The sequence below is a fragment of the Parasteatoda tepidariorum genome, chromosome 6 (genome assembly GCF_043381705.1).
Source record: "Parasteatoda tepidariorum isolate YZ-2023 chromosome 6, CAS_Ptep_4.0, whole genome shotgun sequence".
NCBI classification, from domain to species: Eukaryota; Metazoa; Arthropoda; class Arachnida; order Araneae; family Theridiidae; genus Parasteatoda; species Parasteatoda tepidariorum.
The window spans coordinates 75,759,168-75,785,094 of record NC_092209.1 but is presented as its reverse complement, the minus strand read 5'-3'; the positions used below and the strand labels follow the sequence as shown (position 1 = coordinate 75,785,094).

The following is a 25,927-nucleotide window of genomic DNA, read 5'->3' as shown; positions in this document are numbered from 1 at the left end:
ATTCGAACCCGGTTTGCCTCATTGGAATGCGAACGCTCCATCCCATGAGAAATCGCGGCTCTCACGGTTGTGGTTCGTGTGAGCCGGGTGCTGAATTCGTCGCCACAAGCCGCCGCTGGGATTACCTCATTGTTTTGTTTCTAATAGTCGTCTTTCACCTCCTATCTCTTCTGATTCGCAATCAAACCTGTCTTGTTTGTTTTATGCGCCTTCCTGTAGTGATTTTTCGGATTTAAATAGCGTTTTTTTCCCTTTTAAATTCTAATTTGTGACCCTCAATTTAAAGATTTTAAAAATACACATAAAGGAAGGTCTTTACAGAACACCCTATGCAAAATCGTAAAACTACCTTGTACATTGGATGACATTTCGACATCACTCGCTGTAGTGGTTGTTGTTTTTGATTTCAGAATATGTTGCACATGGCTGGGAAGAAACTGCATCCAGTTTTTAGTATTATCCATGTCATCTGTTAAGGAAAATACTTCTAATAATTTTTAGTCATTAAATAAAACACATTCTTTTCACTAAGTACCTTGTGTGGTAGAAAAACAATCTTTACTATTTAGGATTAGTAAAAAAAGCATTCAGTTTTAATTTAAGATAAAAATTGCTTCGTAATCATTTTAGTTTTGTTAACGAAAGACGTCGTTGCACATTCTTGTACAGATGCTTTATAAATAATTAATAAATAAATAAATTAATAACTATTTATTAATTAATAATTAATTATTATTTAATAATTTATTAATAATTAATTACAATTATAAATTAATTAATTATTAATTAATAATATATNATATTTCACATCGGCACTGTGGTCAGTGCAAGCCGGATGCGGAATTCGTATCGACCAGCCATCGCCGGGATCGAACCCCGATTCACCTCATTGGAAAGCGAGCGCTCTATCCCCTGAGCCGTCGCTGCTCTTCATTAGAGATTTTATTTTATTTTATGACCGCCGTTGATCAGCCGACCCAATTTTTGGGTTTACGACTACTAATGTTCAACTCCGTAGCCTTGTAATTTTGAACCCAATCCAGAAGACATGGAAACTCCTGGATCAGTACCGCCAGAGGCATTGATTTGTTATGGGAACATGGAGGACTTTGAGACTCGACAGATTTAACGTGCAACAGTCACCATTTACTACACGGGGAGTCTTCGACCGGCGGGGACCGAACCCACGAACTCTTCTTCATTAGAGATTGAAACTTGAAGGTGTTTCTAATAGTCGTCCTTCAACTCCTATCTTTTTTTGAATCGCAGTCAAACCTGTCTTGTTTGTTTTATGCGCCTTCCTGTACACTGATTTAAATAGCGTTTTTTTTTTTTGAATTCTAATTTGTGACCCTCAGTTTAAAGATTTTAGAAATACACATAAAGGAAGGCCTTTACAGAACACCCTATACAAAATCGTAAAACTACCTTGTACATTCGATGACATTTCGACATCACTCGCTGTAGTGGTTGTTGTTTTTGATTTCAGAATATGTTGCACATGGCTGGGAAGAAACTGCATCCAGTTTTTAGTATTATCCATGTCATCTGTTAATGAGAATACTTCTAATAATTTTTAGTCATTAAATAAAACACATTCTTTTCACTAAGCACCTTGTGTGGTATAAAAAACAATCTTTAATATTTAGGATTAGAAAGAAAAGCATTCAATTTTAATTTAAGATAAAAATTGCTTCGTAATCATGTTAGTTTCGTTAACGAAAGAGGTCGTTCACATTCTTGTACAGATGCTTTATAAATAATTAATAAATAAATTAATTAATAACAATTTATTAATTAATAATTAATTATTATTTAATAATTTATTAATAATTAATTATAAATTTATTAATAATTTAGTAATAATATATTGTCTTTAATAATTAATCATAATTATAAATTAATGAATTATTAATTAATAATATATAAATAATATAAATATATGTATAAATAAATAATATATATAATTATTAATTGATTAATTATTAACTAATAATATATAAATAATTAATAAATTGATTAAATTTTTTTAAAGCACGATTTGCCTTTAGTAGGGGGGAAATTATTTAATTCTTAATGGTTCTCTTCAACCAGAAAATGAATTTTTATTTCATGTATGTTAACCTCGGGAATATTATGTATACGCAATTTTCTTAATAATTCAGTAACTTTAATATTTTTTATTTCATTTTTTTAAGCATATTCTGTCGACTAAGAAATTTAAATTTTATAGTATTTTCAAAACCTGAAATTTAAAGATACAAAAGATTTTAAAGTTTAAAAATTTGCTCAGTAAGTTCAATCGAATATATATTTCAAAGAATAAAATGAAACCATGTTCTAGAATAGAAATGAGTTACTGGATAAATAAGGAAATTGCGTTCACATTATTCTTTGTAGAAGTAAAATCATTTTCGTCTCTCAAGCGCCATCTACATATTGTTACGCGAATTAACTTCTATAAATATTAAATTATTGAGGGCTCTCAATGTTTACTACTCTAGAGTAATTTTTATCATTATTATTATTAATAAAAAGTGTTTAGTGGTTTTTTAGTGGTTTAGTGACAGAGTATAAAAATGTGGATGCTTTTTATCCAGAATACTTTACACTAATATCCGAGTGAATACACAACTAAACAAACTAAACTAAACAACAACAAAACTAAAGAATTACAAACTAAAGAATTAAATCGATTTTTAGAATTCTGTTGTTTATCAAGAGTGAGGGCTGTAAAATGCCCCATAGGAAAAACTTCCCATTTATGTCATAAAATTGTAGCCTTTTTTTACCAATCATTGATTAAGTGTGGTGGCAGGTTTTAAAATTTTTGTAAGTTGTTTTCGTTTAAATAACGTAATTTAAAAACGTACTTTTACTGAAAGAACTTTTTAAATTTACATTATTCAATTTACAAATTACTATCCTAAGAATACAAAATACTAAAAATCATAAATATAGCAATTTTTAATTATATTAAATGTTACCATGCATAGAATTTCTATCTTCATATTTATTATTAATAAATCGTGTATGGAAAAATTTATTTAGCATTATGACATTTTGCGAATTAAATACTAACACATTTTGCGAATTAATATTCTAAGCGTAACGTTTAAATTACAAAAAATGAATAATGAAAACTTTTTAATTTCCACAACCTACCTATCGTACAAATAGTGCAACCCTTTCCCCCAAACCCTTTCCAAAAACTAAGCCACTACACCCCCCTCTACAATAATATTTTCAGAAGTTACTTCTGTTTTCTGTCTTTATAAAAAGCTCCTTTCAAGTGTGAAAAATGTGCCATTTTCTTGGAAATTGTAATGAAATAAATTGAATAAATCACTTAAAATGGTTGAAAGTTGTAAAATGGAATTAAAATTACCCAACATTACAAAGAAAATACCCAACAATCTAAAAAAAATGGCCTGAAAATGAAAAAAAATTATCTTAAAATGTTAAAAAAGGTCTAAAAATCTAAAAAATGAACACATAAAGCAAAAGAGAGTTATGTCCTAAAAATCTAAGTTTAGTTTTAATTTTTTTCCTATTTGACTCAAACGAATTTTACGAGCAAGAACTTTTGAAACTTTAGCTTTAAGCGCTTGACCATTTTAAGTCTATAACAGCGGATTCTTCGTAAAAGCTTTAAACTTGAAACTATCGATTATAAACTTTCTTTGACAATTTCTTTTTTCTCGAATATTTCGGTTCTTTTAATACATTTTATCTCGGCATTTTGCTAAAAACCAGTTTTGACAATATATCTTAAATATGTATAAATATACATGGTTTATATTTTATGGATTCCATTACAAGTAAAGCAAAGCACTTATTCCAAATTAAATGATCAATTTATTACCAAATATTTTAAACAGCCATTAACTTCCATTTTTTCATTTAATAAGTATTCATAGAAAACAAAATTCTCTATTTCTTCTCACCTCATTTTATTTAAGAATCGTCATGCATGTTCTGTAATCACCACCCTAAATATATACTTTTTAAATCATTGTCAAAAATAAAGATAAAAGAAGTACAATGTGTACTAGGTTTCACGAAGAAAAATAATAAACCTGGAAACGAAATCTGACTGAATCTTTGACGGTCAAGTTAAAACTCTTGAAAACCAGTTTGATTGCTGAAAAAAGTTAGGTACAGCTGATTAGTAAAAACTCTCCTGAAATCATAAGGGTTTCGATATTTCTAAACTATACTTCTTCACTGTTAGTTCGTGATATTTCGATAATATTTTTCCTTAACAAATATAAATATTAGGATATTAATGTGCAGATTTTTTTTGTATTTCATTTTTGGAAAATATTCTGTAATTGTATTTTTAAAGTAGTCATAATGAAATAATCTGCATAGTACGCAAAAGGAGAACACCTTGGATAACTTTTGATCTAATGTTCGGATTCATACGCACTTGAACCCTACTTTAATAGTTCGAGAGCCTACTCATGGTAATTCAACTGTGTCATTTTTAAAGTTATGAAATTAGGCATCAAAACGTATTTCCTCTAAATAAATATCTTTCTTTTTCAGTGGATTTGAATTCTTGATTCTTTAAATAGGTTAGTTTCATCAAAAAGTCCTCCACGAAGGCAAATTTCTCACAATACTTTATCCAGGAGTTCCTTTGTCTTCTGGATGGAGTTCAAAATTACAAGGACACATATTTGAACAATAGTAGTCTTAAACCCAAAGCATTTGATCGACTGTTCAACGACAGTTATAAAATAAAAACAATAAAATCCAATAAAATTAAAAAAATAAACACATTAATATATATCAAAGCGTTATATGTCATACTTCCATTTTTTTTAAGATTCACTTTTAATCAAATTATTCCCACCTGACTATGCGATAAGTCAAAAACCTCAAGCTTTTAACTGATCCGGATAAAGTGATCAGGATAACTGATCAGGATATAATCAGAATGATAAGAAGCATTACATACCATGATCCTCATGGTGATCTTTATTACAGTATATCACAGGTAGTAGAAGTATAAATGTGAACAAGATGCTCAAGTTCATCTAAAAAGCAACAAAAAAAAAGCTGTAACGCAAATAACACATGATTTGAAAGTAAAGAAAATGCAACATTTTAAAAAAAAAATTATTCACTAATGTATTTTCCATTGTTTATTTTAAATATTTTCCAAATATAGCAATTTTTAAAAATTTTTCTTTGTATAAAATATTGTGTGTATTGTTGTGTTTCTTTAAAAAAGTATTCGTTTTTTTCATGTAATATATTTTGCTATAAACAATTACAGAGCTACAAGGAAGAAAAAAAAAGTATTTTCTTTAAAAAAGTATTCGTTTTTTTCATGTAATATATTTTGCTATAAACAATTACAGAGCTACAAGGAAGAAAAAAAAAGAAGAAAAAAAAAACGTTTTTGATTTTAAGGAAAAGGCTAATTTTTCTCCGAATTTTTCGCAACACCAACGGTTTTCTGAGAATAACCTCCCTCCTATGTCTATCATTTTTTAATAATTTTATAATCGTGATTTTGATTTGACGAAAAGAAAAAAGATTTTTATTATTTTTTTTTACCATTAAACAACTCATGATGGTCTAAAGATGAGAAAATTTCTAAAACATGAAGATCAGTAAAAATGACTTCAACGCGAGCCTGTTTTTAAAACTTTTTTTTACTAACTTAATAGAACGACTACAAACAAATACACTGAAGAGTAGTGATGTGCGAAAAACGAACGAATCGATATTTCAATCAACTCTTTTTTGTGAATCGATTCATCAAGTTCACTTTTGAAAAAGAATCGATTCTTTTTTTTTTTTTTTTTTTGACAATATTTTGCACTCTACGCTTTATAAGCTTATTCAAAGTTAGTACTTATACTTACTAAACATCCGCATAAGCATTTGATGCACCATTTCATNAAAAAAAAAAAAAAAAGAATCGAAGAGTCGATTCACAAATCGACTCAATTAAGTGAATCGATTAAAAAGAATCGATTCATTTTAATGAATCGATTGGCACATCACTACTGAAGAGTAAAATAAAAAACTCTTAGCTTCCTTCTAAGATGCGCACACTGCGCCATCTATTGAGATAAAAATTAGTAGTTTACTGGAAGGAGATGAAACAACATCTTCTTTAAGGATTAAAGAAAGATTTTTTTTGAGGAAGAAAAGGAATCTATACTTAAATAGTAAAGTAAAAAAAAATCATGATTTTTTTTACCATTAAACGTCCTATGATGGTCTAAAGGCGAGAAAATTTTTAAAACATGAAGATCTGTAAAGAAGACGAGAAATATTACTTAGGCTGTTGAATAGATTCAGTGCGAGCCTACTTTTAAAACTTTTTATTACAAACTTAATAGAACGACGACAAACAAATACACTAAAGAGAAAAATTAAAAACTGTTTACTCCTGTCTAATACGCGAACACTGCGCCATCTATTGAGAGATAAAAATTAGTAGTTAAATGGAAAGAGATGCAACATCTGATGCAAGGATTAAAAAGAAATTTTTTTTGAACCAGGTGGGGTATCAATTTATTCGTTTTTATGAAAAAAAATTTTAAGCTAATTATTAAAATATTTTGCAGTGACCGTAGAAGTATCTCAAAATTTTTTTTTGCGTGCAATAAATTACGTTTGTATTTTGTCTATTTCTTTATAATTATTGCGTAAAAATTTATTTGGAAGAAACCAAAAATGATTTTGGTGCGTTGTTGGTGAAAATGGTCGACGGTATAATAAGTACTTCAATATTGTAACACACTATATTGTATATGGATCGTATGCCATTGATGCTGGTTATATGCCATTAAGGCAACAGAAGTATGCTTCTTCTTGTTTTTCAGTAACGCCATCTATAGCCGAAAATTAGACTTCTACGACACACATACGTCACAGCCCGTTTTTCAGGAAAAACACATTCACACAGCATCCATCCGCAGATCGTATTTTCGATCTGAATCAGAGCATGATAAATTTCCGATCCAGTACCCTCCAGAGGTATTGATTTGTTATGGGAACTTGGAGGACTTTGTGACCCCGATATATATAGTGTGCACCAGTCACCCTTTGTACTCGGGAAGTCTTCAGTCAACAGGGATCAAACTCAAGACCTCTTAGACACGGCTCAACCTACCAACCAGGTTATCCAGTATGAGGTAAATATATGACAACTAAATGTGTTTAAATTTTCTAATGATTTAATTTTGTTTTTTTCCAATCAAATTATAATTTTATCATGCCAAAAAAATTTCTTTCTTGTTGCTTTGGTGTATTGATATTTCTCCTTATATATTAGTGTTAGTGATAACATAGTGGTGAGTACAGTTCTTTCCCTATCGTTATATTGTTAGTAGAAAAATCATTCACTTTCATTTTAAAAGTGTTATTTGTTGATTTTAGAATGTTCAGTCATTTGATTTAATCATCACAAATTTTAAATTCAATTTTGATTATTTTGTTCCAGCTTATTCATATCTTTAGAGGCCTACCAATCTTTTCAATATCAAGCTCACAATTGAACCTATTGGGTTATTGTGTTATACTTTGTTTTGTATTACGGCTTGTCCTAAACGTTTCCAATAAGTTTCATTAATTACTTAAGATTCTGTTTTTTGGCCTTAATTATAATTGTTCTCTTATTTGCTTTGAAATATTTAATATTCTCCTATCCATGACTGACAATATTCAACATCCAAGTATAATTTTATTATCTCATTTACTGGCATAAAGTCCAATATGTATACATTAATAATTTTAGTAATTTTAATAATATTAATTTTCAAAAAAATATTCTTGTTTAAAAATGCTAATTTGCAAACAAAAGTTTGACAATTTACAGTTTTATTAGTAATCATAATCTTTTACTAATCAAAATTATTACCTTGATTTTTTTTTCTTCTTAAAATAATGTACGTTTGTACTAGACTCAACTGAATTTGACACGTCTTAATGTAATTATAAAGCTTTTATACAAAACTTTTATTATGTTAGAGCAGTAACTTGTGATCCTTATTTCAAAAGTATTATTTTTTAAAAAATATTCCTGTATATTCAAAACAAACAGCTTTAAAAAGAAACGTTTAAAACGTCTAATTCATAATTTTATGTTTAATATTTTATCATTATTCTTTGATTACGCTTATTATATTTTCATCACTCTAGGCATGCTTCGAGTTTAAGTGAAATTAATAACAAAAAGGAATGTTGTGGAAAATGAGAAAAAAAATCTGGCAATGTTAAAAAAGACGTAATCTGACTTTTATCTTGCCACTTAAAATCTGAAATAAGGATGTAATTGACTTTTTTTTAGATAATGATATCTTTTTGTCAAAAAGGTTTTGCGTAACAAAACCAACAGATAAAAGTAAACATTTTTAGAACAATTAAAGTTAATAGCCTTGATTTATTAATATATGTTTTCAAATCTTTATTACCTGCATCGATTGAACTAATGCGAGTCATGTCAAACTATATGTAAATAAAAGCATTTTCCGCATCGCAGAAATTTATTTGCTTAATAAATCTTGCTTTTTTAAATTTTTTTTAAAAATATATCGTATTAAGTATTAATTTTTTAGAATTTCACCGTAACTTGCTGTATGCTCTATCTCTACCCTTGTATATATCATAAATTCAAATCCTTTGAAATGAAATTATGCACTGGATAAATTAGGGAATAAAAATGACGTTTTTTAGACGTAATGAAAAGGACGTAAAAAACCTTTTAAAAGGCACTTTTTCACGGATAAAAAAATGGCGAAATTACCGTAATTATTGGTAGTGACATTTCTGGTGAAAAGAAAAGCACAATTCTCGTATAAAAATTCAAAATATACGTTATTTAAACAATTAATTCAGTAATTTATAATTCATTCGAAAATTCATCAAGACTGTTAAAATTTTCTTTGTAAAACTAGGGTAAAATAGCCGACCTGTCCAAACAATTAACTGTTCCAAACACTTAGTTCCATCAAAAAGTCCTCTAAGAAGGCAAATTTATCCTAATACTTGATCAAAGGCCGGGATAGCTGGGTTGGTAGGGCACTGGACCCATGTCCAAGAGTTCGCATTTGTGTAGATAATGTTGTTTTACTATGTCAACTGTCTTGTGTTCTTTTGTTTTATAACTACCCTTATTATTGGTCAGTACAGTTATAAAAACAATTCGTTTTGAATATTTCTGTTTTCGGAGAAAGACCGGATTCTATTCGGTCTTGCTTCCCTCCTTGATGTATGTCTATGCTGGGATCACGAGAGGTGCAGGGCAACAGAAAGCGAAGCTAACTACATTGCATGTAAATTGCATGCATAATATTCTTGAATCGTCATATAAAATAAAAAATTTCTGTTAATTTTTCACTGAAATTCTAGTATTTCTACGTTTTCCACAGAGTTAACATAGGGTCCGGTCTTTCCCCACTAGTGGACTCTCGATAACCCGGTCTTTCCCCACTAGTGGACTCTCAATAACCCGGTCTTTCCCCACTAGTGGACTCTCAATAACCCGGTCTTTCCCCTCTAGTGGACCCTCAATAACCCGGTCTTACCACACTAGTGGACCCTCAATAACCCGGTCTTTCCCCTCTAGTGGACCCTCAATAACCCGGTCTTACCACACTAGTGGACTCTCAATAACCCGGTCTTTCCCCACNAAATAATAATTTTGCAAGAAAATGAGAATATTATTCAATAAAATTTTAGGTTACTTTGAATTTTCGATTTCCTAAAAATGTACTTTTAAATTGTTACTTTTTTTGTTTAGTACTTGTACTTTTTACTCGTTACTTTTTAAAATAAAAACTTTTTACTTATTACTCGTTACTTTTTTTAAAAATACTTGTACTTTTACTCGTTACTTTTTAAAAGTAACGTTGCCATATATGGTCTTACCACACTAGTGGTGTCTGTAGTGGGATAAGACCGGGTTATTTGACGTTTTTTTTAAAAAAAACTGTTAATAAAAAAAGGTAGTGTATCCTATCCTTGACTTTTCAGGAATGATATATTCATACAACTAAACAATGAATATCTTGCTGATATCTGACCGTTTGTAGGATGGACAAATTAGCTGCAACTGACCTTTAAGTCTTAGATACCCGATTTTACCCCACTTTCCCTTTACTCGGAATTTTAGGGTCCGAAAAAGAGCTTCGCTCTCCATCCGCCGGTCTTTAAAGGGTTAAAGTAATATCAGTGTTTTTTAGCTATAAAAGTGTATCAGTTTTTCATCCGATGCATTCTTATGTTGTTTTTTCCCCACTAAAATTTCTTATCTATACTACATCTGTCAACATTTTAAAAGTTGTTTGTTTGTGTTATTTTTCGTGAAAACTGAGGCGAGCAAAAAGTTTAGACTGGCTAGTACTTTAGAACTGAAATTTTACGCCCTGAGGTATACAAATAATGAAGTTAAAACAATTTCTAATTCATCTAGTTTTATTTTTTTAACGTGAACAAAATGTAGTGTTTCAATCAAAATGCTTTTTAGAAATATCAAAGACAGGAAGAATTTTTTTTTTTGCAGCAGAAAAATAATAGCCATTTCTATATTTTAACAATATATTAATGAAGTTTTATTGTTCACTATTGGTATTCATTTCATGTATTAAGAAAATTCTAGTACAATAAAGTCCTATACAAGTACAACAATATTAAAAAAAAATATCTTTCTTAACAATAACATTTTTATTCTTTTATTGTAAGTTCATTGTTTCAATAAAGAGAATTGCGATTCACGAATTAAACTTCCATTTCGAAAGCAAATATAATTCCTCAAATTAAATTTGTTATTTTAAATATGAATGGACATTTAATGACAGACTTGAGTGACGAACCTAATATGGAAGCATACGGCGATATTAAAAACGCAAAGGATGGTTTCGCTGCTGTGTTACAAGATCGCGGAGATTTTAAACATCATAGTGCTGAGAAATCTAGTGTTGCTGATTTTGAAACAGCTGTCAGTGTCACAGATTTTTCACAGAAGGGTCCTTTTGATTCCATCCAAGTATTTGTCGAAGAATCTACTTCCGATAGCTCAAAGTCATCAAGACCTAACTCTCATAAACAACATTTACCATCTGATTATGAAAATGAGTCTCCTGATCCAGAGGAAGTATTGAGCTCGTCTGATGAGTTTGATTCTAACTATGAAGGATTGTTGAAATTGCATCATGTTATCGCATCAATGGAAGGTGTCTTCAATCAATTTCTATCAAAGTCGCAAAATAATGATCTGAGTGATGATGAAGCATCCCAAGAAGATCTTGATGTTGAGGAAACAAGTATTGCCGGTTGGGAAACATCGAATATTGTTCCAGATGCGAATAGAAAGATTCCATCTGATTGCAGTCAAATGACTGATGAAGAATCCAGTGACAGTGAAGAGGAGTTTCTTGCCATCACCTCCTACACTGATTATTTACGATCACCTAATTACCAACCTGTAGACTTAGCCGAACTTTGCACAAAATCATCATGTCCTTGGTCTAAAACATCATGTTCTGGGACTGATTTCGAGAATGAGTTGCTCGATCCTGAAGAAATGCTGAGTACCGACCATGAGCCAGTTTACAACCATGAAGGATTCATAGAATTGTATAATATTCTTATGGAGAAGGAAAATCAAGATGTGGTGGAATCAGGCGTCAGTAGTCTTAAAGGGGATGAAACAACTGTAGCAACTCTTCAAGGAGTAACATCTAAAACCACTGAAGAAAAAATCTTTGTAGAAAATATGGAAGACCACGTGATTGAATCTACACAAAAGAAACCAATGATATCACAGAAACATCGGTCCAGCCATATTAGAGGATCGTCAATTCGAAGAATTGGACAAGCTGTTCGCGCTGCAAGCACTCGCTTCCTCAGAATGTTCGCTTGCTGCGGATGAAATTAGGAGTGATTGTTCTCAAACACCTCAACTTGCATTAAATCTTTCCGAAATTCTTGATTGTTAAGTAAAATTTGAAATGTCTTTTACAAAATTATGAGAAAAAGAAACGGTTTGGTGATTTTTGGACAGATAACAGATTGGTAGTTTTTACGAAGAGCATTGAATGGAAATGAGGAGGAATATTGAGAGAATTTTTGCAGAAATGACAGGATTGCAGATATAGGATATGAAGGGATGAATACTCATAAAACTTTGATGCAGTAGATTTCAATTTAAATTAGAAAAAGTAATAAGACACAACTTTCATAAAAATTTGGCAAAGCAGATTTAAAGTTTTAAATAGTAAAATACAACACAAGAATTTCAGTTTGATAGATTGGATGTGTATAGATAAAGTTTCTTAAAAATTTGGCGAAATACTAAAACCTAAAAATAGTTAAAAATAAAATAAGATACTGCACAGTTAATTTACTTACAAGATGCATGGAAAATGTAGTTTCAAGAAAAACTTGGCCAGAAGAAGTCAGATTTGAAAATTTACACTGCAAAAGTAGTGAAATGAAATACTGTTTTTTAATAATTTCTGGCAATAACAAAATTACAGTTTTGAGGAAGAAAAATACTACTAGTTTCTAAAAATGGCTAAAAATGTTCTGTAAAAATATTTAAAGGAATATTATAAGCAGTTTCATGCATATTTCAAACGACTGCACAGTTATTGCATTGTAATAACTTCTTAATCCCATTTAAAACGAATTTAATATTTTATATAGTTCTGAAATTTTTATTCAGAATGACTAATATTTTTTTTTCTAAAACTATCTGAAAAGCAAACAAATATTTAAAGTTAAAAATAATTTAATATCTAAAATTTTCAATTTTGAAATACATACCATGTGTATGTAGAACAGTATTATAAATTTTGTATATATCTTTATATACACAAATAATATTAAAATGTAACAAAAATTATCATTCCAAATAATTTCCATGTAAAAACATACATTTCTTTAGTCATTATTAAATAGTCATTATTAAGAAGGTTTTTATCATTGTAATAATTGTGCTGTTGTTTAGAAGATGCTGAAATTGACTGCCAGTTATTAAGTACCTCCAAAATAGCATTAAAAACCAAAGCATCAAATCTGACCTTGTATCATTTTCAGCATCTGTTACGTTAAGAATTTATAGTTAATTTAAACAATGTGTAAAATATTATGAGCATTCATCGGTTAGAGTATTTAGCATGGAATGTTTCTGATTGCTGCGACGTTGGATAAAGCGAAAGATTTACTGAATGTCAGATGTTGGGCCTAGAAGAATGTTTTCGAATGTAAGATGTTGTGCCAAGAGAGAGGTTTCTGAACGTAAGATGTTGGACCAGAAGAATGTATTTAAAGGATGAGACATTAAAAGTTTGTTTCGTATAAGACTTTTTCGTGCAAGTTGAGGTTTGGCTGTTGTTTTGATAACATATTTAAAAATTTTTTGTTCAATATTGGGAATTGTCAAATTTAATTCGCTTCAATTGTTTGGTAATATATAATTAATATTTGGTCAATAAATTAACACATGTTTCGGCTTTTGTGAGTTCTTTATTATTAAAATACTTTCAATTATATAATATAATATTTTTTAGTTCAGTAAAGTTGGCTTTATTTAGACTGAATACAATTTTAAATGTATTCTTTTTTCAATATTTTTTTTTATGATCGAAATGTTTTTTTAAAGTTTTTATTTCTGAGTTAGGCGACAATCTCTGCTTCCTTTAAAATGAATTAGTACCTTTCTACATTATTTTTGCCTTTTAGCACATAGCTTACTTTTTTACTTCGACTGGTAACTACAGTACAGAACCCGTTATCCGGAAATCAGAAAACCGGAAGACCAAAAAACCGGAACGAAATTCGATAAATTTTCCCGCCATTTAAAAAAAAATTTTTTTTTTCCTCATAAGATTTTAGGATTTGTCTTTCTTTTTTGAAAGATGTTCATCTTACCATCATTTTGGAAATAATCATTAGTGTATTACTTCATCGTTTTTTCTTCTTTTTAAGATTATTTCCAAAAAAAAATTTTTTTTAGCTGGGTTTAACAATAAAAAAACGGCTTTCTGTAGCGATTCAGCAAACCGGAAAAATCAGTTATCCGGAATAGCGATGGTCCCAATCGTTCCGGATAATCGGTTCCCTACTACCAAAACTAATTATCATTGATGTCAACAATGATATTAGCGTTTTATTACGTTTCTCCTTAACGAATTAATAGGGTCAGGTGGGGTAAAGTGGGTATAAAATCAAGCTTTATTAAAAAAAGGTTCGAACACCAAAACATTATTTTACGGAAAATTTTGATGCATTTTATATACATTGTACTCTGATATAGATTAAACATAAATTATAACTAATCTATCGGATGAACATTCTAATAAATCCGACCCTTTCAAATTTTCTTGGAATTATCCCTTCCCTTATCTGACAGTACGGCGATGTTTGTTTCCTTTACTCTGTTTGTGGTCAACGCCACAAATATATAAATTTTTCTATAATGTATATCTTATGTTTGAAACTAGGATCTCATAAATCAATATCGTGATATAATAATCTATATATAAATTTCTCTTACACAGCGACAAAAAAAAGCCTCATTACAACTCCTCGATTGGCAACGCTAGAAAATCGACCGATGATTGCCTCTAAAAATGTCACATGCCAAATCTAGCTGAGGTGGCTCAACATATAGCACTTTCAAAACGGAAATGGAAATAACCAGAGAGAGCATTCTCACCAAATGGGATCTCTTCCGAAATTCACCCTATCAGCTGCGGCAATCTCGTACTATTAAGCTAGGCAGAAGTGAGTTGTCTTTGTCGATAGATCTCTATTTTAGTATTTCGTCGAAAGCGCTTTTCTTCACGAATATTACGAATATATATCACGAATTTATTTGACATTTTTTTATTTATATCACGAATTTATTTGTTTTATTATTGTTATTAGTTATTAATTGAAAAATGAGTGTCAGTCGTGCTGTTACGCTTTAAGATTTTATACTATAGCACATTTCTAATAGGTTTAACGAATTACATGTTCTTTATTTGAATTCAAATTTATTTTAATGACTTATTATTTACTAAAAAGATGTAATTTTTTTTTTTTTAAAAGTTGTTATGTGGATTTGAATGATTGTTTTGAATTCTTAGAATTTTGTGCATTTGCAATGTACCTAAGTTAGTAGCAAGCGAAGCGAACTTGGTTTGCAAAGCAAACCATATAAGATAGCGTATTAATTTTCGGGGGTTGGCGAGCGTTAGTGAGCAGGGGGCGCAGGACCACTAGTAAATATCTATTTTTTGGAGCAATGTATCGCGATACTGAACTTCGTAACTGAAATCTGGCAGCAGAATCTCTAAGTATTTTTCTAATCAATTGCATTTTTAATTGTATCAATTGTGGAGATCAAAGTTCATGTTGGCATTAACTCGGAAAAACGTTCTCCAACACATAATCCCTCTAACCGATAAATTCCAACCATCCTCACGAACAACAGTATTTTCAACCTTGCATGTATTAAGAAATCCAGCATAGGAAAAACAAGCTTTGAAAAAATAAAATGTGTTTTTTAAATCAATTTTTCTATCTGAAATAATTAAGACAATTAATTAAGCCCATTCATGCCAGAAGACAATCTGTTCAATTCATTTAAGCACTGTGTTTAGTTTCACACTTCTTACACAAAGCAAATGAAAGAAGACCTTGCCAAAGCAAAATCGTCTGCAATGGGAGTGACACCCAACATGCTGGTCACGTATTTACGTGACAACTCCGACAAAATGGTGTTACACAATTCTTTTTTGGGGAGATTCCAAAAAACCATTCTGTGACAGACTCATGGGAAAAAACGTTAGGTTTCAGCGTATGTTTCGCTTCTAATTCTCCAGTGTTTCAGAGATGCCAACTGCTCCGGACACGTCAAAATAATTAAAACAACGGTAAATAACTTAAAGGTAAATTTTGCAAATATTTGGCTATTTTTGCTTGCTTTTTAAAACATGTAGCATGGCATATGATCAATGAAGAGGTGAATTATATAAGCCTACGAATTGTTTAGAAATAGTGGTGGATAAAAATTTACTGAATTGAATTTAATTAACCAAGAATCACAATTGATAAACTACAACTTTAAAATATATATTTGCTGTCCTGAGCAAGTTAGCATCTCTGGTGTTTGGCGACATTTCGAGTTCTCATTGCCAAAGAGACAATTTGTATGGCAGGTTGAGCAAAAAATTTTTTTGTTTAAGCACTTCTTAGCAGATGTGTAATTAAAGGGCAGTAGGAAATTTTCCTGGCGAAGGAATTTATTTGCTTCAATAAAAACTACGTTTATTTCAAAAAACTAAAATTAATGAATCTTTGGGCGTGGAGTAAGCTGTTTTTTTTATTGTAAAAAGGCGTAAATGTGTAAAAAAAATAATATTTTGATATTTCTTAAGCGGGACGAGATAAACGTTATAAAGAAAAATGGCTCTTTATTCTATGACTAGTTCAGTAAAGTTATACATTTCCTTCGGCAAAATTAACACCGTACCAACCAGGCCGGAATAGCCTGGTTGCTAGGGCACTGAGCCCATGACCAAGAGTTTGTGGGTTCGATCCCCGCCGGCCGAAGACTCCCCGCTTAGTAAATGGTGACTGATTCACGTTAAATCTGTCGAGTCGTAAAGTCCTCCATATTCCCATAACAAATCAATACCTCTGGAGGTACTAATCCAAGAGTTTTCTTGTCTTCTGGGTTGGGTACAAAATTACAAGGTTACTGCGTTGAACATTAGTAGTCGTAAACCCCAAAAATTGGGTCTACAGTTCATCGATGGTTATATAATAATATAAAAAAATGTTTTTAAGATGTTTTTAGTATTGTTAAGTCAAATTAGTTTGAGATCGAGATTGTTTTTTTAAGGAAATAAAGCTAGTTTAGTATCTAAAGTAAATATGATTCTTAAAAACCATTTAATGGTGGAAGGATGGGTGGGAATTTCATACAGCTTTACCTATTGTAAGGGGTTAGCCATAAACTTGAACTATGCTTATAAGTAACCGAACTTATAAACTCAGGGTTTATAAATACAAATAAACTCGATGAAAAATGATCAATAGGAGGAACGCATAGAACACAAGTAAAAATAGCTGCTCCCCTGTGTCAGTTACTCGTCTTGACCCCACGCAAACCTTTACTACTCATTAATAATATTTTTCACTGCTTTTTAAGGAGTTAACTAATGTACCTTGAATCAGTAAGTACTTGAAAATCATATCATTAATGCACAAGATATATAAGATTTCCTTTTTTTTATTTATTTATTATTTGGGTGAAATTAATATTGTGTGAGCAAGGGAGAGCAAAAACTGAGGGAAAAAATGGTCGAAACTACCAGAATATGGTAACATTTACCATATTTCTGGCTGTACGGGAACACCTAAAATCTCGGTATTTATTTCGGAGCGATTTGGCAATGATTTTGTTAAAGTCACAATAAAATATAGTTTTATAATATGTTGCAAAATTTGGTATATTTGGAAATTTCATCATGAAACCTCAGATCAGTGCATAAAAACCATCTATTCGTTAAGTTTACCTTTTAGTTTGATATTCCTCACAAAATTAATGTGTGGTAATTAGAACTATAATCATAAAAACCAGAATTTTCGGCAAACTGTTATCATGTGAACGAGAAAATATCAAATGAATGATTTAAATTACACATATTTTAATATTTAATACCAGAATTATTTATTTATTTTTATCAGAAATGTCATTACCGCACTCTATGGTAATTTTAACATAATTGTTTTCTCCGTGTTCGAATAGTTAGGAAATAATAAGGGTTATAAGGCTTGGACCAAGTTTTATTTTAATTCAAACTGGAACAACTTGTCGCGTCATTAGTTTATGAATTAACGCAAGTAAAAAATACTTACGTGTTTAGAAAAGATTGGGTTTTTAAAATAATACGATTTATGTTTTTTTGTTATGTAAAAACATTATATAAAAAATCTTAATTCATAGAATTTCTAATTTTTTCAATTAGGTTTGTGCAGATATTATGCATCATTAATAGACTATAGATATATAGTTAATTGATAGCTACAAGGGGATGATCTTTTTCATAAATCTTCACATATTTATAACAATAATATTTCACAGCTCCTACATTGTAAAAAAGCAATTTACAGTTGCAAAAAAATTAATCAAATTTAGAATATCTGATTTTAGTTATATGTCCTCATTTAAATTTTTTTCTGGTTATAAATTTTAATTTTCTATATTAAAAAAAAGATATTTACAGTTGCAAAGAAATCAATAAAATTAAGAATAAATAGTTTTAATAATATATCCTCATTTATAATATTCTTCTGGTGATAAATTTTAATCTTCCATAATAAAAATCAGCAATATAAAAAATCAATAAAAATAAAAATAACTAATTATAGTTTTATGTTCTCCTTTAAAATTTATGTATTAAATAATAAACTGGTATTAAATAATAAACTACCATATTAGAAAACAACAATTTACAGTTGCGAAAAATCCAAGTGGTATAAAGTTTAAACCGCTTCTAATTTTTATATCATAATTTAAAATATTCTTCTAGTCTTAATATAAAGATAAAAAGTTTTTATTAGAAAATCTTATTATATTTACGAGAAGAATCGATAAAGTTAATAAACAAGTACGTACATGAATTAGTTTTAAGTTCCGAAAATAAAGATGTATATTTGCATTTATTGAAAACCAAAAGGATTCCTGTTGAATTACTTTTTTATGTGATGACTGTTCATCTTTATTAAAAATATAATTGTATAGACATAGAAATATCAAATTTTATGCATTTTACTGTCAAAGCTTTATATGAAACTAACACCAATTCCATTTTGTTAAATAAAAGTGAAATTATTAATAAAAAATTGTATATAATTCCATACTAAGTTAATTTTTCATAAATTTAAGACTTTTTAGGATAAAATTTATTTTTTCAAGAAGTTAAAAATTAAAAGTTTTTTATTATTTTTACTGTTTGGCTCATTACAGAAATAGAATACTGGAATGAGAGGGGAGATTTCAGTATTGTGATCTGTACCAGAATAATGGGTAAGTCTTGGCAACCTCAGGGCAGTGGCCCGACAAAAACTAAAAAAATAAAAATGAATAAAAAAAAATAAAAAAAAACATTACAGAAAGAGCCAACTCGAAAGGTGCTATTCGTTGCCCCCCCCGGGCAAACAGCAACATGTTTTTTTTTTAAATTATATATATATATATATATATATATATATAGATAATGCTTATTTAATATTTCAGTTTGCTTTTNTATATATATATATTTTCAAATTGCAAGTTTGAAATCTATTTGGCACCTTGGCGAAAGTAGTTGGCGCGACAAATCACGCTACGAAAATATCCCCTAGTTACGGTAAAATTTTACTGAACAAAAAAATCTGAAATACCGTGCACAATTTTACGTTAAAATGAATTTTACGGCAAAATGAATTTCACCAATGATACACTCAGCGAGCTAGTACAATTTTATTTACCATAATTTAATTCTGAATTAGTGTAAGAGATTTGAAAATATAACTGATAAAAGTTACCCAAATAGGCCTCATTGGAACTCGAAAAAAACCTGATTATTCAGGCAATATATCCAGCTCCACAGTTTTAACAACATACACGGATGAAAAATATTCATTATCTCATCACTTTGAGTCGAATGCGAAAACTACTTGTTTACTCTAAAGTGAAACTATAATACATCCTCATCGGGTAGATAGATGAGTAATCTAAAATGTATTTTCTGTTCTCGGAAACCGTATGAATCACGATTGCTCATTAAATGTGTTTGAAAGACGACTTTTTTAAAGGCTTAATTTTTAAATCTTTCAGAATCATTTAGAGAAAGTTTTGTTATTGCAATTATCAAAAATATAAATAGTGTAATTTTTCTTTACATAATTCTTTACTTTGTGATGCAAATGAGTATAGTTAAAAAAATATAAAGTGAACGAAACGCACCATTTTTGTTTATTTCGAAAGAAAAAAAAACAATTTAAGTCTTAAATTAAATTTTCTAAAATAAAGTTAAGAACATATTATTTATTTAAAGTTGAGATGTTTTATTTGGAGATGTATTTGTTTGATGAGGGAAAAATTAAATAAATTGAATTATATTTTAAATTAGATACTAAACACAAAAATGGCAATGAACAAAAAAATGGCAAATCGTTCAAGTTCAAATTGATCCCGCAGTAGACTGACTGATCGTTAAGACACGGTTTCCAGTAGATCACTGAAGTCAAGCATCATTAGCGGTGGTCAGTGTGCCGGTGGTTGACCACTTGAATCAGTCTGCGTAGGGACCGAGGGTGTGCGGTATTGGTCCTCGTTAAACTGTTCTACCGTAAAGTGCTCGACCTCGCGTGCAGATCGTTGGGCTACCGAAGCGGAGGTGCCATCCCCTCTGCAGAGGATCAAAATTGTGATGGATGGCATGTCTTCGGATCATCCTCAGGGATGTTTCCCAGACCGTCGCCAATAACCCATCGCGCAGCTCTGGTGTGACGTAAATGTTCATTTCACTTACTTCATTCACAACAACAGCAGTGTGACGTAAATAAACTACAACAACAAGTTTATTTACGGTTTAAAGGAATATATTTCTCTAGATAATTTTCTTGTTGCATTTACATCTTTAGTTTTCCTTCCAGCTAGTTATAAGTCATTTAATTTTTTGGCAATTTGTTTATGAATTTTTTATTGATGTTGCGTTTATAAGCCATCCGGTAGCGCTGTCAATACAGCCGCCGATCACTCCTAGAGATGAGTCGGTGGTTGTGAGTTCGGTTCACGTTAAATACCGTCTGGGCTAAAAGTTGTATTGCTCGTTGTGGTGTGGGAGTCTGGACAGAAGTGAACCAGCTCAGGTGCTAACCACGTCTTTTGACTGGAGTCTAAATTTCGTGGTAATTCGGCAGCGTAATTTTCACGTGTATATAAAAGATAGATTCATGATAATCTTGGCAAGCTGTTTGGCGATGGGAGAGATGTCTGTGTTTCATTTACAATCATTCTGTATGTTCTGGTATTCAAAGAAAATGGTAATTTCCCTTTGGAAGTATTAGTTAAAATTTTTATGAGTTTCAAAAATTATTGTAACGATTTCGAAAACTGATTCGATTGGCTTTGAGTGGATGAGTGTAAAATGAATAAATTTTATACTTATTTGCTATGAATTTACAATCCCAAATGTTTGTACTTTAGACTTAATTCTTATTAATAACTTTAAAAAAAGACATTTTAGCTGATAATGATTTAAAAGAGATAAAAAAATACATCTTATCATAAACACTCGTTTAGTTTTGAAAGCTACCGTCAGGTTGCTCAGATAAAGTTTATCTCATTGCATAGTACAGGAATCAATATAATTGTTACTTGTATTTTAATACATTCAAGTAATTGTTTTAGGAGTAATCAACCATAAATTCAAATTCAATACAAATTATTAAGGACAGTTATAAGATACGAACCTATTTTATTTTTTGAAAAAAAAACACACTCCTTTTATCTTGTTTTATTTTGAAACTGTGAATTTTATAATTTATTTGCATCTAACTTACTCCAACTCACTGCTTAATCATAAGAAATAATTGTTTGAAGTTTCAGGATTTTATTTTATTGAAATTATCAGGTCTTATTTCCTTGAAATCTTTTTTAAAGTATTTTTGGTTGTATTTTACCTAGATTTAAGCTATTATAAAATAAGTGTTTTAAAATAAGTATTTTCAAAAAGTATCTAAAATTAAAATTCTTCTTGCTTGCGTATTTTTTTTTCTGAAATAATTTACTTTGTATAGCAAAGCACCTCAATATAAGCTTATAGTGTATAAATTTTTAAATGTTCATACTCTTGTACAAAATATGAATTCAAGAGTTTTAATTCTGAACAAATATTTAAATAAATGAAATATAGAAAAAAAACTGTAAAAAGATTAGAAGCATTAACCAATTATTTTATAGTGTTAAAGTTAGCACTCTAAAGATATTCGTGTTATTGTGTTAATGGTACACAAAAGAAAAAAAAACTATAACTTAAATTTTCGTCAAATGCAACGGAAAAAATATTAATATTTACTGAATAAGAAATTTGGGTAATAAGTCACTATTTGTATAATAAATATAACTTGTCGGATAAACCAATTTTTGTGTGTAATTTGAATAATTAGACAAATAATATATTAAGTACATATTTTAGATAATAACAAAAATATGATTTTTTTCATTTTTAAAATAGACTCCTTTATATTAAACTAATTCTCGTCAGCTAGAAATTTGAATTAAGTTAAGAGTGATCTATTTTAAAAACTAAGTCAGTTGAGATTTAACCAGGAATTTAAAAGTAATTTTCGCCTTGCCTAATAATTCTTGATTTTATAACAAATGCAAAGAGGACTGGTGGAGCTGTAAAAACCATTGTCAACTAGATTGTTTGTGAGAAGAAAAATACATTCTTTTGCTAATAATTTCATTTTATTAAAGAGAAATTTGATATTTTTCATGCAATATTCCATTCTAATATATATTGAAAAATATCATAATTTTTAAAAAATAAATATGCAGTATCAAAAAAAAAAATCGATAATATTAATAAAGGCTTCAGCTGGCGCTACTGACTTTATCTATAGGAAAAAAACCTGAGTAAGTGTTTAGGATTAATTCCTTTCTTTAGGACTTTATCCTAAATACTTCTATAGGACTAAATATGATTTTACAGAACAATATGGGACTGATTCCCTATTTTGAGACATTAAAGTAAATATTTCAATGGAGCTGATTCCACTTTCTTAAGATAATATTCTTAATACCTCTATATGACTAATTTCTCTTTTTTAAGACAATACCCTTATTATTTTTATGGGACTGATTCCTCTTTTTTAGGATATTTACCTGCATAGGACTGATTACACTTTTTTTAGAACTATATTCTAAATACTTCTATAGAACTAATTCCTCTTTTTTGCACAATATCCTAAATACTAGGCCTAATTCCTCTTTTTTGCACAATATCCTAAATACTAGGCCTAATTCCCTTATCCTAAATATTTCTATGGAACTAATTTCCCTTTCGTAACCTAAATGCTTTCACAAGGCTGATTCTTTTTTTTCCGTAAATAACCTAAACAAAATTATTTATTAGAAACAAGGCGCAGAAACTGCAATTAAAAGGGTAGTTAATAGAAATGCAGCGTAGCCATTTAGTTGAAGAGAAATTTCCCCTTAAAGTCTTAAAGGAAGTTTTAAGCAAAAAATCCATCAAAGTTGTTTTGTTATGAGCAAAACTAAACGAGTTAATGGTTTGTATAAAATTATTTAATGGTTTGTAATTGTAGAATGATTTCGTTTCAAAATCAAAAATATATATTTCGTAAATAAATGCTTTTTAATTGACAATATCTAATAATTTTTCACATACATTTCACCGAAATTAAAATTTCAAATTGGATAATTTTCCACTATATTTCAAAAGACAAAGAAGAATAGAAAAGGAAAAACAGCAAAAAAAAAAAAAAAAAAAAAAAAAAAAAAAAAAAAAAAAAAAAAAAACAAATAACAAATTATTTCAAATATAGTATATTTGTAAAAATGAATGATTTCGTTAAACATATTTTTGAATTGCTTAAAGTAAAATACGACTCCGATTTTTAAATATTGAAAATCTTACCTTAAACGATCAAAAATATTTTAAAATCCAAAAGCAGAATAATTTGATTTATGCAAATACGATTGTCTTAAGAACAATTAAAAAGGAAAAAAAGTATTTTTAAAAACTTTAAATATCAGGTCAATTTATTACGAAGTGAATTGAGTGATTTCTATTATCAAAAAGCGAACACGGAGTCAGATGCGTTATGTCTTCTTGCAATAGTAGATAACACATTGCAGATAAGAATATTATAATTTTCACTTATCTACTTAGGATGTCTACTTAATCTCTTTTTTTTTCCACCTTACTGCAAGGTAAAACTGTTTTTGTTTCATGTACTGAAAAAATAAAAATATTTGTATTTATTACTTGAGAACAGCTTATAGACGGCTTATATTAACATTATTATTATTGTTTTCACGCTGCTGAAATCGGTTTGCATTTATTAATGTTCGTGTATCAGTTGATTGACATTGTAATGGAATACATTAAAAATAAATACAAACAGGAAGTATATAAAAATCTATTACATTTAAATGTATTACATGTAAATTTAAAATAAAAATATTGCATACAAACTCGCGCAAAAAATGTAATTCTTTAAAAACTACAGTGCGTGTAATAATTTGGTTCAATTATTATTATACTAATATGATATCTTATGTAATAAATATTCTATATTTATATAATTTATCGTTTAATTTAANTTTTTTTTATCCGAAAATCAAACGGACAAACTCAATCAAAATTTGATGGGAAAAAAAAACAGTTGATACCACACTAATTTATTTTTAAGTTCTATTTAAAACCATTGAATTAATTGTATGTTATTATTAATAAATTTACTAAAAATTTAGTTAATTTTTATTTTTATCATGTGCAAATCCCTTTCGGTGAAATACGCGGCTAAAATTCTGTGCAAAACAAGCAAATCATGTTTCCTTTTCTTTAAATAAATGTTAATTTTTTAAAACCATTAAAACCGTATAATTAAATATCAACCTTCTTAATTAAGAACTTTAAATTATCCAGTATGATATTATTACCTTGCGCACATCCATTTTCGGGTCATATATATACATATAATAAGAGATAAATAATTAAGAAGTCATTTTCAGCGGTAGAAGCCGAATTCAACTACCAAAAGAATAGAGACGGAGAGAAATCCTGAACAGGAATTTATTCATTTTTATTGTGAAAGTATGGTTGAATCTACCAGAATAAGGTCAAATTTATATTGTTTCTGGCATTATGGGAGCACCAAAAAGCTCGGTAACTTTTATGAAAGCACCCGTGTTATGATTTGGGTAAAATCAACAATAAAATATAGTTTTTTATTATGCAATAAATTTTAATGAAAGCAATACAATTTGGTAATTTTATAATGATACCTTAGAGCATGGCATAAAGTCATTTATTTGTTTACGTTTACTTTTCAATGTTGTATTTTTCAGTAACTGTGTGGTAACAAGGACTATAATAATGAAAAACCAGTACTTCTTATTAATCCGTTACTATATGAAAGTAAAAATTACTGAATGAATGGTTTAAATAGCATATATTTTGGTTTTATTAACCAAAATTATGTTGTTGTTTTTTTTTTGGTAAAAATTTAATACAGTACAGCAATTGTGTCAGAGATTATTTCTCCATGCATTTAATTTTCTCAAATAAATTGGTGGTTGATATTTACTATTTTCAAAAGTGCCTTTCGAAAAATGTATAACAAGTTCATCGTCCAATCACAATTTTTGATATAAGGTATGTGGTATTTTAGATTCTCTATTAGTTTTTTTCAGCTTTTTTCTGATAAAATTATAACAATACAATTCTGCAATCAGCATTCTTGTCAAGGTAGGTCAGATATGCATTCTTTTGTTTAAAAATTTTGATAAATATTTTCGTACAATATAAAAACCACATCATTGATATTAATAAAAACCACAAATCTTCTCAAAAATTGCTTTCAGTTTTTGGGAAAAATCTATAGAAACTATAGAACTATAAGTTCTATTACTCCTTATTTAAAAACTAATATAATTTAAGGTTTTTGAAAGGTATAGTGCTGTCAAATGATACTGTATCATCGAAACCTTATTAGGTACAAAATTTTTTTTCAAGAAAACTCAAATTCAAAATATGCCTCCTAAAAAAGTATCAGTTTTTCCGTACAATTTAACTCGTACATTGCAGTATGAACACAAATTATTTGACAAATGTGATTATAAGAAAAATGTACTAGGGGGAATAATGTATATATATATATA

At 29.2% G+C, this 25,927-nt stretch overlaps 1 protein-coding gene across 9 annotated transcripts in view; it reads right to left on the bottom strand.

Annotated features, from left to right (window-relative positions):
- Nucleotides 1-23,865, bottom strand: part of LOC107444539 (uncharacterized) — a 29,733-nt gene extending 5,868 nt beyond the window's left edge. Inside the window, exons 1-3 of one of the 9 annotated variants that reach the window (XM_043054665.2) lie at nt 23,679-23,865; nt 4,967-5,045; nt 1,429-1,548 (exon numbers count right to left, since the gene is read on the bottom strand). In XM_043054665.2, the coding sequence (XP_042910599.1) occupies nt 1,429-1,548; nt 4,967-5,045 (199 nt within the window). In that variant the 5' untranslated portion in view covers nt 23,679-23,865. Of the gene's footprint in view, nt 1-349; nt 497-1,428; nt 1,549-4,966; nt 5,046-6,223; nt 6,366-12,378; nt 12,403-19,554; nt 19,713-23,678 lie in introns of those variants that run through there. The other 8 variants (XM_016058695.3, XM_071182635.1, XM_043054664.2 and 5 more) reach the window with 8 other exon arrangements.
- Nucleotides 23,866-25,927: the final 2,062 nt, after the last annotated feature.